This window comes from Chrysochloris asiatica, unplaced genomic scaffold (assembly GCF_000296735.1).
Source record: "Chrysochloris asiatica unplaced genomic scaffold, ChrAsi1.0 scaffold00035, whole genome shotgun sequence".
Taxonomy (NCBI): Eukaryota; Metazoa; Chordata; class Mammalia; order Afrosoricida; family Chrysochloridae; genus Chrysochloris; species Chrysochloris asiatica.
In genome coordinates, this window is record NW_006408553.1 from 17815015 (window position 1) to 17829819 (window position 14805).

At 38.1% G+C, this 14805-nt stretch overlaps 1 protein-coding gene across 1 annotated transcript in view; it reads right to left on the minus strand.

The window, feature by feature from the left end:
• UNC5D (unc-5 homolog D (C. elegans)) overlaps positions 1 to 14805 on the minus strand; it is an 890335-nt gene that overhangs the window by 26314 nt on the left and 849216 nt on the right. Inside the window, exon 16 of the mRNA XM_006859970.1 lies at positions 4606 to 4784. Coding sequence (XP_006860032.1) covers positions 4606 to 4784 — 179 coding nt within the window. The remainder of the gene's footprint in view (positions 1 to 4605; positions 4785 to 14805) is intronic.

Sequence of the window (14805 nt, forward strand, 5' to 3'; positions counted from 1 at the left end):
CACCACTGGTATTGCTCACATTCTTATGTATTGGTAAACTTTTCACTTCCTATCCCTGCCTTTTCTTCCCCATTCTGTCTTAGTGGGAAGAGCTCATATGGCAACAACAACAACAAAAGAAGTAGATTACCATTAATGGCAATTGTATTTACCAAATGATGACAAGAAAATATTTTCACTGGAAATAAAAGCCTGTGTTCCCCTCCACTACGTTTGAAAACCTTTTTTTTCATTATTTGCTTTACTAGCTTTTTAGCACTTTGGGAAATTGAAAGAAGGGGCAGATGCAGGCAAAAGTGTCACGTGATCTCTGTAGGTAAAATCTCTATTGAAAGATTTAGCTACCTGCTTAGTGAACATAATTCTTTTGTGATCCCACAGTTGGTGAAATGCTATGACATGGGATAGTTTTCTTATCCAAGAACATTGGAATGTTGATATGTTTAGATTTATGATATGTTAACACACATTTACTATTACTTCTATGTTATATTATTAGTAACCATAAGAGACTAAAAACAAAGATGATTTTGGGAAATCATGATTAATTACATCTGAAAATCCTCATCAGTCTTGTCACCCATGTCCCTTTACATATAGAAGACCTATGTTCATACAGTAAGGAAAATACCAAAGGAATTTGATAGTTTGGGCTCATGTAGTGAGAATTTGGTGAAATTATGAAAGGTAGATTTGAACAGTATTTCTCCTATTCTGCTTGTCCAAAAAAAATTGGTGGACATTTTTGTCAAAACCATCATATGAGGAGTCTCAAGAAAATACCTTGTCCTGCACCTATCCTGAAGATGCTTGTATATGAAATTGTGTACATGTTAGCTCCAGGTATTATCTTATGGAACTAACAGGATCCTATGGAAGTTTTAGGAGTCCTGATGTGGTGTTGTGGGTTAATACATTGGATTGCAAAGTTGGTTTGAACTGCAAGGTCAGTGATTCAAGCTTCAAACTCATAGCCATTCTTTGAAAACCCTATACAGGGTCACTATCGGTCAGCACAAACTCGACAGCACTTAACAACAACAGCAACGTGGAAGTTATGGTGTGGTGCTGTAGGATAAGCACTGGGCTGCTAACCACAAGGTTGGTGGTTCAAACCCACTAGCCACTCTTGAAAACCCCATAGAGGGTCACTATCAGTTGTAAGTTGACTCACTGCACTTAATAACAACAGCATGGAACTTTTACTGCATGAAGGTTGTTGTTGTTCCAACTCACAGTGACCCAGGTGAGAAAGTAGTTGCCCGTGGTGTTTTCTTGACTGTAATATTTTCAGAAGCAGATCACCCTGCCTTTCTCCTGTAGAACCACTGAGTGAGTTCCAGCCACTAGTCTCTCAGCAGCAGAGTTCTTAATCATTGTACCACCAGGCCTCCTTCCATCTGAGGCTTGTTGTTGTTAAGTGCTGTTGAGTTAGTTCTTATTCATAGCGGCCCTGTATAGGGTTTCTGAGTAACAGCTGGTGGATTTGAACTGCAAACCTTGTCCAGTGCTGATACTACAGTGCCACACACACCAGGTTCATTCAAACCAGGGGCCTGCAAATTATTATGCAAAAGCTAACTTGAACTGCTGCTTATTTTTTGGTAAATAAATTTCTTTGGAAAAGAGTCATGTATGTCCATTTGCTTATGTGTTTTCTAGGACAGTTTTTTCATTACAATGGCACAATTTCATAGTTGCTGAGAACTCGCAACACAGCCATAAAAGTAGCCTACAAATGTCTATTTATGATTTAGTGCTTTACAGGCAAAGTTTGTTGACCTCTAGTTTAAATACTTCCCAGAGAATTAAAAAGGAAGCTAGGAAATATCACTCACTTAAATTGAACATATATTAACTAAATAAGTTTTGACACCAAAGTAAATTGCATACAATTCATGATACTCTGTTGCTGTGAAGTGCTGTCAAGCTGATTCTAATTCATAGCAACCCTGTATAGGGTTTCTGAGGAGGGGCTAGTAGGTTTGAACAGTAACCTTTTGGCTAGCAGCCCAGTGCTTACCCTATAGTGTCACATCAGGACAACTATTCATGATGTTCTAGTCATTATATTTTCATAAATTGTTAATATTAATTGTAAAAAAAAATTAAGGAATGTGGTGCTGCAGGATAATGCACTGGACCACAAGGTCAGTTTGAACTGCAAGGTTGGTGATTCAAACCCACCAGCCACTCCATGTAAACTGTATACAAGGTGACTATGAGTTGGAACCAATTCAAGGGCACTTAACAACAACAACAACTAATATTTAAAGAGCCATGATAGTGCAATAGATAAGCTCTTGGTTGCTAACCAAAAGGTTGGTAGTTCAAGCTTGACTCCACAGCAGAAAGATGTGGTAGTCTGATTCCATAAAGATTATGCACTGTCATGGAGTCAATTCCAATTCATAGCGACCCAATAGGACATTGCAGAACTGTCCCATAGGGCTCCCATAACTGTAAATCTTCATGGAAACAGACTGCTGCATCCCTCCCATGGAGGCACTGGTGGTTTGGAGTAACTGATCTTTCAGTTAGCAGCTGAGCACTCACATCACTGTGCCACCAGGCTTTCTCCATAAGGATTTCAGCTTTAGAAACTGTGTGGCATAGTTTCATTTTATCCTATAGAGTTTCTATGAGTCAGAATTGACTCCACAGCAATGAGTTTGGTTGAGCTTAAGTAACATTCATTGAGACTCTACCGCATCCTGGACACTGTGTTAAAAACTTTCCATAAGGCAGGTCATCTACTTAGTAAATGAAATTTAGGCTTAGGGAAAAGCACACACACACATACATAAATCCCAGAAAATAAACAGACACACAAAGTGCTCAAGTGTCATGACCCCAAACACTGAGGGGACCGTTGTTCTAGTGTAGCTATTTATTGCTGGTTAGTGCCAGACACAAAAGGTTATTAAACTTCGTCTCCCAAAGTTGAAAGGGCTTTTTTCCCCTATTGTGCAAGGCCAAAATTAAATGAGTCTGGGGGCATTTGTTTTCATTTTCTTATGTATACTGTAAATGGAAAATAAACTTGAGGGAGACAGGAACCTGCACACACTCATTCAACAAATTAATGACAGAAAACTAGTGGGCATAGATTTTTTGTAGCAATTATTTTTTTCTTATACGATGACAAACAAAAAAAAAAAAAAGCCATACACTTTTAAAGTCAGAATAGACTGAAGAGTTAATATGTGTATAGTTTAAATGTCATGAGTTACATGTGAAGAAAAAGAAACAGGTATGGTCAGTGATCTGGGTATTTGGAAACAGAGCCAGTGCTGCCCTGTGATCTTCTGAGTTCCTGCCGAATACTCTATTATAACTGAATTATATTTTCAGGGTTAGTTCTTCACTTGCCCTTGGGTTGATGCGAAAGTACACAACATTATCCTGGGGTTCACTGGTTCTAAACAAGTCATCTCATTCTCCCTCAAAGTAGCTGGGGCTTATTAAACTTAATCTTTTCCCTGTACATGCATATTTTTTTTATTCTTTCATTTCCAAAATATGACTTCTCAAGAATATATCTACTTCATTTAGGTCTGCTTGTCTCTCTAAATCCAGTTTCCTCTCACAGTAACTTTCTTCTCTGAGGCTGACTGCTTTCTTATTGGGCCCTTCTATTGGATTCTGGATCCCTTTTGAAACAGAAAGCAACATTCTATCCTTTCCTGGCAGACATCTACCCTCCCTTTCAAAGAAGAAAGAGTCAGGTAGGGTGTCTGTGGAAATAAAGAACAAAAAATGGAATTGACAGAGCAAGCCAAATAGCAAGAACATAAGGCTTTGCCACAAAAGAAAGAAATTGTACCAAAGGGAAAAGGAATAAAATGTTCTGGCAACACTATTTCTCTTTCATAATCATTATGTGAAATATGGAGGGAAGAATGGCTGAGGAGAGGAGATTTTATTTGTCAATGTTTTTTCCCTTCATAGCTACCCCTCAAACTGAGCCAAAATCTGCCTGCACCATTCCTAACCCCACGCTTTTTCTCATAGAGAGTAATAAGACCCATTATGAGACTTTCTCTTCTACTCTCAGTTCCACTACAGTGTTACCACAATGATGAACAGGGTCAGTTTTAGCAGCATAATCATTTGTGATTCCTAGGCACCCTTTTGTTTGTTTAATGCACTCTGGATGAGACTTGAGAATCATCTTCTTCAACTTTGTTATTTTTATATTAAAACCCACTTTTGCAGACTGAACACGTCCTCACTAAAGGATAAATACTGCTGAGATGACCCTGTGGTGGGGAGGAGGTGAGAGTTTGGTTCTTTATGAAGCACATCCATTAAGGTTATCTGTGCTCTGACCACTTAAAAGAACCAAGATGATGTAGTCTAAGTCTCCATTTGGCTGACTCAAGTAGTAAGCTTGGAGATGGCACCAAACTAAGACTTTTCCATGATGCCCACAAAAGAGAGATGGGTAGCGGGAAATGCTAAGTGGAGTCACAATAGCTCTTCTGCCCTTTGTTTAGCCAGGCCAATGATGAAAAACGTGGTCATAGGAGTCCATAACTATCAAGTCCCAGAAACCCAACGGTTACACCCAAGCTTTCTTTTTTCAGTATTTTCCCCAATTACCTGTTGATGCTGTTTTTCTGTGCTAACATCTGCCAATCTTTGCCTTTGGCATTGGGGGTATCAAATGTAGCACAAATTCGCTGTCTGATGGAATAAGGAATTTTGAAGGCTTTGGGGCCAGTCTGTGCAGGATAAGTGCTGTCCTCTTGTGCAAAGAACGTAATGGTTTCTCTTTCACTCTATAAACAAAATAAGGAAAGTACGATGAGATCCAATCTAAAGCATTGTTGATCAACATTTACTTAAAACAAAACAAAACAAAAAATCTGTTAACACATATTCACAAAAGACTTGCTTCTGGTGATAGACTCTATAAAGTACATTGACAAGTTTTTCTCCTTTCTAAAATAGTAAAGAAATTTCCTATTGTGTTCAAGAAATTTACAACAGTCTTTCATTCAGGTGAGAAGCAACTACCAGCTTCCAACATCCAAAGAGCTGTCAGGTTACAACACAGTTGCTTTTCCCGTTTAGCTCTCAGGGATAGATCTAGAATCTGTAGGAAGAAGTTAATGAATGACAGAATGACAGATTTAAGTTCAGGGTCAGGAATAGTCAGAATCTGATAGTCAGAAGTGACCAGAATGAGCTTGATCTAAGGAGTTAGTTGGGAAGTCACATGACAGAAGACTAACTGCCTGTGTGTTTTGATTTGCTGGGGTTTTTTTCCCCCCCAGTACTAAAGTTGTGTGACTCTTAGTAAATATTTTGGTTTCATTTCAGAATTCAACTTCATAAACCAGTCTAAACCATCAGTCAGAGATAGCATCTAGACTAGCTTGGGGACTTAACAGGCTGGGAGGCACCTGTCTACCATCTGTCTGTCCATCCTGCTTATAGTTAAAAACTGTCCAATGAGATTTAGTCATTTCAGCACATCATAGCAATTAGAATATCATATTTAACATGAATGCAACAGAAATTGGTCAGATTGAAGCAGTAGAGGATGTTTATGTAGACTAACAGAACTTTAAGACCTTAAAAACACATAATTAAATGACTTTCATAATTACAGAGAAAAGAGGAATATGTCATATATGTTATAGAGAAGAAGGTATTTTGTAGATACAGTTGAGATCCCTTATCAGTTGACTCTAAGTTAATCAAAAAGGAGACGATCTTGAGTGGGCCTAACCTAATCAGGTGAGCCCTTAAAAGAAACAAGAGTCAGCTGTATCAGGAGGAAACATTCCTGCTGGCCTCCACAAAAAGCTATACTGTGAACTGCCTGTGAAGGAGGTCATATGGCTAGGATGTGAGGATAAATTCTAGGAATGGAGAACAATCCCTGACCGGTAGGCAGTAAGAAAATTGGGACATTAGTCCTATCACCACAAATAACTGAATTCTTCTAAAAGCCTGAAAAACACCTCAGAACTTACAATGAGATCAGAACCCCAGTCAACACAACCTTGATTTCAGTCTTGTGAGAGCCTGAGGAGAAAATCCAAATGTACTATACATAAACTTTTGATATATAAAGTTGTGAGATAATAAACGGTTGTTGTGTTAAGCTGCTAAATTGTGATTTGTTATGCAGCAGTAGAAAAACAATCTGCAAGGGAAATGTCAACATCTGAGATTGGGTTGGGGGCTAGTTAGAACTATTTAAATGCCATGAAACTATTCTTCGCGTAAAGAACTGGAATTCTGGCTTCCTTCAAGTCAATATATGCCTCCTGTGAACTATTTCCCTTCAATGATCCATGTCTTGATAATCCTTCTGATCTTTAAATGCAGACACCCTAGTCATGGCAGGTCCATTCAGGTTCACACAACTATAAATCATCAAACCTGGTGCACCATACTTTACAACATTGTTAACAGAAGAAATTGGTTCACACAGATTTTATTAATGATTGATAATGGTTTTTGTTTTGTTTTTTGTTTTTTTTTTTTTTTGTCAGTGACACAGCTGGAACTAGAATTCTAATATCCTAATACCTAAACCAACACCTGGAGTCCTGGTGTGGTGCTGTAGGTTAATGCACTGGACTACAAAGTTGCTTTGCGTTGCTGGTTCAAGTTCAGCAGTTGCTCCTTGGAAACCCTATTACAGGGTCTCTATGGGCAGAACTGACTCGACGGCACTTAACAACAACAACAACCTATTTCACTACACCATCCGGCTTCAAAGAAATCCACAGAGCAGGGTGGTTTAAAAAGCAAGCAAACAAACAAATACTCTCAGAGTGATGTAAACCTCTCAGAGTGATGTAAGCATTCTGTTTCACTAACTTAAAGCATGGAGGAGTCATTTGCGTTGGTCTGTAAGGATGCATAACCATTTACCAGAGACTGAACAGAAATCAGGTGGACACATGGTTATTAAAGACAGAATGAACAATTCTGTCCTCATATATTGTATGGTGATTACATAAACCAAATCATGCTTCTTACTGTGTGAGGTAAGTTATAAGAGACATTATTTTTATCAAGGTGTGTAAAATTTCATCTACACTGAAAATACAAATCAAGTTAGTAGAGTTTCTTGAATGTTTCCTGACTTGAGAGTGTGGTAGAAATCGGGGGTGTGGTGGGATTCTATCCCAGTTAACACAGCAACTGTCTTTGTAAAATACTCCTTCAGGGTATTAGCTAGAGCAAAGGTGGCTTGCCAATGAACTAAAAACACTGAAATGTCCATGCCAAAAGATCACTATAGACAGAGAATTGGCTCTTGAAAGTGCTCATGCAACCTGTGAATTGTCAACTGATCCCTGTCTTTACAGTTGGCAGGAGAAAGACCATATGATAAGGATCTGCAGAAAAAACTGGACAATGTGGTTTTATGTGAAGGTGAATAAAATTTTATGTGAGACCAAGTCTAAAAGGAAATATTTTTTCTATTTACTACACTTTAATGTGAAACTCATAAAGTGTCCAAACTTAAATTATTTCCATACATAAGGATGACATCTTATATAACATTTGTGATGAATTCTAGAAGACAACTAACTGGGCCAAGTAATACAAATCCTGTAAATACACCACATCTTCTGATTGTTTAAATTAAATATGCAGAGAAACAGTAGATTTTCATGCTCTGCACATCTGAGATAAGCAGTTGCTACCTGGTTAGCTTAGGGAATTGTAAATCAATGAGAAATTCTATGTATTCTGTCTATTTTGTAACAGACAAATTATCCCCCTACCTTCACCACTTTGGGAAGATAAGAGAATTGCTTGAAGGGAACATTGTAACATGCAAAATCACCATTTGAGTTGCTTGCACTGGAAAAAAAAAAAAAGTCTTCAATAATATTACACTAATAAGAAATGATGAAATAAATTTCTTAGGGAAACTTTCCTTATCTTCAGCATTAGCAAACTTGTTTCATTCCCGTCTATAATTTTTAAACAGGCCATACTGTTATCTTAGAGAATATCAATTGGCAAGAATCACTGTGCAATTTAAACTTAAAAGGGAACCAAGTTACATCTATGTCTTGACATAAAAATGGACACTGTAAAGAACAGGAAGACTATTTTGAGCTGCTGAGAGAGTTTTTATGTGTGAGGGTGAGATGGATGATTGCATTTCTTCGGAAAAGCAGTTACACTAGAGATAGAAAGAAATATGGTCTGTGTGATGGGTAAAATGAATTAAATGTCTTCAATAAGGATGCTTACTTCATAGATGTAGGTATCTGAAAATCATATGTTAAAAACATATATATTTGTTCTTAAGTGCCGTTGAGCTGGTTTTGATTCATAGCGACCCTGTACAAACAAGGCTTCCAAGGAACAACTTGTGGATTTGAGCGATTTCGACCCATAACGATCCTGTATAGGATTTCCAAGTAGCAGCTGGTGAGCTTGAACCACCAACCACTGCAGTTCAAACAACTTTGCAGTCTGACGCATTAGCCCACAGCGCCACACAAGGATAGGCAGTGGGATATCTGATCCTAAATATGCAGGGATTCCTTTTCGTTTGTGGGGGAAGAGATGAAAAACAAAAAAAGTAAAAGAAAAACGAAATTTTTCAAACATGTCTCTTAAAAGTTTCAAAAATTTTATTCCATGATATTATTATTATTTAGTTTAATAAATCAAAAACTGTTAGTAACTTATTCAAGATATCTAAATGCAGTGCTTTCTAGCCTATTAGCTGTGAAGTAAGATACACATCACTAACTGAATTATTATTTCTAACTCACAGATTGATATAGATCCACTAAAAAATGTATCCTGACTCTTTCCTACTAGGTAATCTTAATACTATAGAATTATCTTCATCTTCAAGGAGTCCTAGTGGTTTAGTTGGTTATGTGTTGGACAGCTAACCACAAGGTAGCACTTCAAAATCACCAGCCACTCCATGGGCAAAGATCACCCTATACAGGGTTGCTCGGAATCAGAACAAACGCAATGGCACACAGCAGAAGCAATAGCAGCATCTGTAGCTTCACTTTTGCTTTAACCATGTGCCATAAGAAAGAAATAAACAAGAGAACAAACAAACAAAAAACAGCCAAGTGATTTTATAGTGAAAGGGATACTTTATTCACTAGATATATGCTCCATCTTTGAGTAAGACAATCCTGGGTTTGGAAAGACCTTAAGCGGTCATTCAGTCAAGACTTTGCAAGCCCATCCATGCAGGAAGTTCATTCTGTTCTTGTAGATCTTTGAAATGGACACTTGTTATAGTCCATCACATAAATTTTCAATCTTGAAGAAAGACCTTTCCAAATTTCATATACTTGCATGTACTTTAAGACAAAATTACTGGTACTTTGATGTTTATCGCTAATGCCTGAGTCCCCAAAGGGAAGCCTTCCATTATGAGCAGAGACCATAAATTTAAGTCTCTAATAAATTAACAGTCTTTAATGAAATCCTGAAACAGTGTAGTATGATAGTCAAGGCTTGAAATCAGGTCTTAATTTGGAATTCTGGCTCCCATTTTACCAGCTCTGTGAAAATCGACCTCTTTGCAAATGTTCTTACATATAAAGTTGCTAGAGTTGTTGTTGTGTGCCCTACAGTCGGTTCTGACTCATAGCAACCCTGTACAGGGTTTCTGAGGCTGTAAATCTTTACGGGAGCAGAAAGTCCCATCTTTCTCCCATAGAACAGCTGGTAATTTTGAACTGTTGACCTTGAGGTTCACAGCCCGATTCATAATCACTACGCTATCAGAGCTCCTACAGTTGCTATAGTATTAACACTTAATTCACAGAGTTGTGATGGTTAAATGACAAGTGTAAAAACACATGGGACAGTGATTGAAATATAGTAGTTTCCAAAAATTATTCATTTCCTTCTAAAACAGAAAATAATAACAAATTAGACTTATTTAAGATGTACACTTCATTAAGAAGTACACAAGACTAAATTCCTACAATACCATGAAAAGCAATTAATAAAGTGACCTTTGACAGGATCCAAAGAAATACTTAAGTTTCTAACCTTACAAATTGCACGACTGTAGTCCAATATTGGAGTCCTGGTGTGGCGCTGTGGGTTAATATGCCAAACTGCAAAGCCATTTCAACTGCATGGTTGGTGGTTCAAGCTCACAAGCTGCTCTTTGGAAACCCTATACAGGGTCACTATGGGTCGGAATCGATGCAACAGCACTTCACAACAACAACAACACCAAATCCCAATGTTGAATGTTGTTTTAAGTACCATCAAGTCAGTTAAAACTTACAGTGACCCTGTATAGGCTTTTCAAACAGCAGCTGGTGGGTTTGAGCTGTTGACCTTGTGATTCACAGTCCAGTGCTGACCCTGCAGCACCATACCAGGACTTCATAGCAATAGTATTCTAATACTTGCCTCCTATTATCAAGAAATACTGTGATACCATCTTCAAGGCATTTCAAAATGACTGTAATTTGTGAAACATTAGGAAAGGAATTGAAAGATAATGAATAAGATGTGTTTATTAGCTAATTTTCCTCCCATGTACTTAAAGAATGTATTTAAACAAAGAGCAAAGATACCAGGACAGATCAATTCTATCAGATCCCTCTTTACATAAATATCCTGTTATTAGCAAAAATTGCTCTCTAATAGCCAGGTATGTTAAATAAAAATAATAAAATAAAACCTCGGATCATTTAATTTACTTTTTAACAAACATTTAATGTAAACAGACAAGTAACCTGCTTTTGGTTCTGCCTTTTCACACTTGCTTCTTAACGTCAGAACTTGGAATTTTCTTTTGTTTTGAATTTAAAACAGTTCTACATATTTTGTTTTACTTTAAAACACATTGTGTTAAATATGACATGACTATTCAAGTAGGAGGAGTGGCACTGCACTGTAGGATAAGCACTTGACCAAGGTCAGTTTGAACCACAAGGTCGGCAGTTCAAATCTACCAGCCACTCCTCAGAAACCCTATACAGGGTCACCATGAATTGGAACCAGCTCGACTGCACTTAACAACAACAATGATTCAAGAAGGAAGGAGCCCTGGTAGGGTAGTGGTTATGTGTTGGACTGGTAACTGAAAGGTCAGCAGTTTGAATCTACCAGCTACTCTAAGGGAGAAAGATAAGGCTTTCTGCTCCTGTAAAGAGTTACAGTCTCCAAAACTCTAAACAGGATTGCTATAAGTCAGAATCAACTTTGTGGCTCACCAACACCACCATTCAAGAAGGAGGCTCTAAAAATATCCTACCCTAGGTTTCTTGATCTACCTTCACTATCAAAATCTCATTTTCGCAAGTAATGCTAATTGGCATTAATGAATGCAAATACTGTATAAACATGCCAGCTAAGACAGCTATCAATTTTGAGACACAATACTTTGAAAAGTCATCCACGCTCCAGAAATGCTATTTGGGAAATTAGCAATAGCAAATTAGGAATTTGCATAAACAATAAATTGAAACGAGAATGGCAAGAAGAGAGTGTTATAAGGCTTCAAGTTTTTGTTTTTTTTTAATGTAATCTGAAATTCAGTTATATGTATATAAATGTGTTAAGACTTCTGACAACCCTAAATTTGTATCTTGTTGTTTCCCACCCATTGTGAACTTGTGCAGGGTTTCTGAAGAGCAGCTGGTGGATTTGAGCTGTTGACCTTGTGATTCACACTCCAGTGTTTATCCTACAGTACCATCAAAATAAAACACAGTTGCTTATTCTAATTCATCCTAATTCATGACAATACATTTGTTTAAAAGTAGAACTGCACTCCTTTGGGATTCCAATGGATGTGATATTTCAGAATTAGATTATCAGGTCTTTCTTCCAAGGTAGTTTGGGTGGATTCAGATCACCAACCTTTGGTTATCAGTTTAACACCTGTTTGTGCCACCCAGTGATTTCCAAATATATGAAGATCAGCAGTTCAAACCCACCAGCTGCTCCCTGGAAACCCATTAGAGGGTTGCTATGAGTCACAACTGATTCGATGGCATTTAACAACAACTAAATGTATGAATACATGCAAGCCATGGTATTTTCAACTGCTTCATGGTTGTTGTTAAGTGTCGTTGAATCAATTCCAACCCATAGCAATCCTGTATGGGGTTTCCAAGGAGCAGCTGGTGAGTTTGAACCACTGACCTTGCAGTTTAAATGACTTTGCATTTGATGCATTAGCCCACAGCGCCACACCAGAATTCCAATTGCCTCATACACATGTGAAAAATTTGACAATGAATAAGGAAGACCATAGAAGAACAAGTGTGTTTGAATTATGCTCTTGGTGAAGAGTCTTGAAAGTACCATGGACTTGCAAGAGAAACAACAAATCTACCTTGGAAAAAGTATAGCCAGAATGCTCCTTAGGAGCAAGGATTTCATCTTTCCTTCTTTGAACTTGTTATCAGGAGGGACTGCTTCCTGGAGAAGTAGATCATGTTAGGTAGAGTGAAGGGTGAGTGAAAAAGAGGAAGATCCCCAATGAGATAAATTGATACAGTGGCACCAACAGTGGGCTCAAACATAACCAATAATTGTGAGGATGGCGCAGGACTGGGCAGATTTATATTCTTTTGTTCATAGGGTCACTGTGAGTCATAACCAACTCAACAGCACCTAACAAACAGCAACATACATGCATATATATTTTATATGTTGTTGTTGTTCAGTACCTTCAAGTAGGTTCTAACTCATAGCAACCCTGTATAGGGCTTCCAAGGAGCGTCTGGTGAATTTGAATCTCCGACCTTTCAATTCAAACTGACCTTATGGTCCAGGGCATTATGTCACAGCACCATAACATAATGTAACATAACCATAACTCCATATTATTTGCAGCCCAGGGCCAATCCCACAGCATCATATATAACATATATATAACATTGTTGTTGTTGTTGTTATGTGCTGTCAAGTCGGTTCCGACCCATAGCGACCCTGTACAGGGTTTCCGAGGGTGTAAATCTTTACAGGAGTAGAATGCCTCATCTTTCTCCTGTGGAGCAGCTGGTAGTTTCGAACCGCTGACCTTAAGGTTCGCAGCCCGATTCGTAACCACTACGCTACCAGAGCTCCTTATATATAACATATAGCATAATATATGTTTTATATATATATATATAGATAGATAGATATATAGATATAGATATATAGATATAGATATATAGATATATATACAGAGAGAGAGAGAGAGCTCTGGTAGCGTAGTGGTTATGAATGCCTCAAAACCCTGTACAGGGTCGCTAGGAGTTGGAACCGACTCCATGGCATGTAACAATAACAGCAACATATATATATATAGTGCATAGACGCTGTTGGTTTTATGGTGCTGTGGGATAGACGCTGTTGGTTTATCACTACCAACCACTTTGTGGGAGAAAGGTCAGGCTGTCTGTCCATGTAAATATATGCAATGTCAGCAACCCTATATAGGGTTGCTATGAGTTAGGCTCAACATGATGGCAGTGGGTTTGGTTTGGTTTGATTATACATGTTGTTGTTGTTGTTGTGTTGGTATGTGCATTGAGTTGGTTCCAATACATTGTGACCCTGTATAGGGTTTCTGAGAAGTGGTTGGTGGGTTTGAACTGCTAACCTTGTGGTTAGCAGTCCAATGCTTATTCTATATGTATATGTATGTATGTATACAACATATATGTATAATATATGCTGTTGTATGAGTTGGTTCCAACTCATAACAACCCTATAAAAGGTTTCCAAGATTAGCTAGTGTATTTGAATTGCCAACCTTGAGGTTACCAGTTCAGTGATTGTCCTAGAGCATCAAACCAGTATATTCATACATGCAAAGATAGATAGATAGATAGATAGATAGATAGATAGATAGATAGATAGATAGATAGATAGATAGATAGTCAGCAGTTTGAATACACCAACTGCTCCATGAGAGAAACATAAGGTTTTATACTCCCATAAAGATTTACAGCCTCAGCAACTCTATACAGGGTTGCTATGGGTTGGAACCAACACCACCACTATATATGTTGCTGTTGTTAGTGACGTCAGGTTGGTTCTGACTCATAGCAACCCTGTATAGGGTTTCCAAGGAGCAGCTGGTGTGTTTGAACTGCCAACCTTGTGGTTCAGACTGACCTCGAGGTTGAGTGCTTATCTTAAAGCATCACATCAGAACTCTACCACTACATATATGTATGTATATATATGCTGTTGTTATTAAGTGCTGTCAAGTCAGTTCCGATTCATAGGAAACCTGTATAGGGTTTCCATAGAACAGCTGGTAGGACTGAACTGCTGACCTTATAGTTCACAATCCAGTGGTGATCCTACAGTGCCACACTAGTCTGTGTGCATGTGTGTGTGCATGTGTGTGTGTATATATATATATACATGAAATATATTTATATATGGAGCTCTGGTAGCATAGTGATTACAAATCAGGCTCCTAACCTCAATGTCAGCAGTTTGAAACTCCGAGCTGTTCTGCTGGAGAAAGATGAGGCGTTCTGCTCCCGTAAAGATTTATAGCCTTGGACACCCTGTGCAGGGTCACTATGAGTCAGAACAGACTCCATAGTACTTAACAACAATATATATAATATATATATATATATATATAGTTAAGTGCCATCAAGTTAGCTCCAACCCACAGCGACCCTGTATAGTGTTTCCAAGGAAGGGCTGGTGAGCTTGAAGTACCAACCTTGTGGTTCAAACTGACTGCAGTTCAGCACATTAACCCATAGTTACACACTCTGACTCTCTCTCTATCTCTCTCTCTCTCTCTCTCTCTCTATTTAGCTGCTGCACCACCACGGCTCCACTTAAGGACAT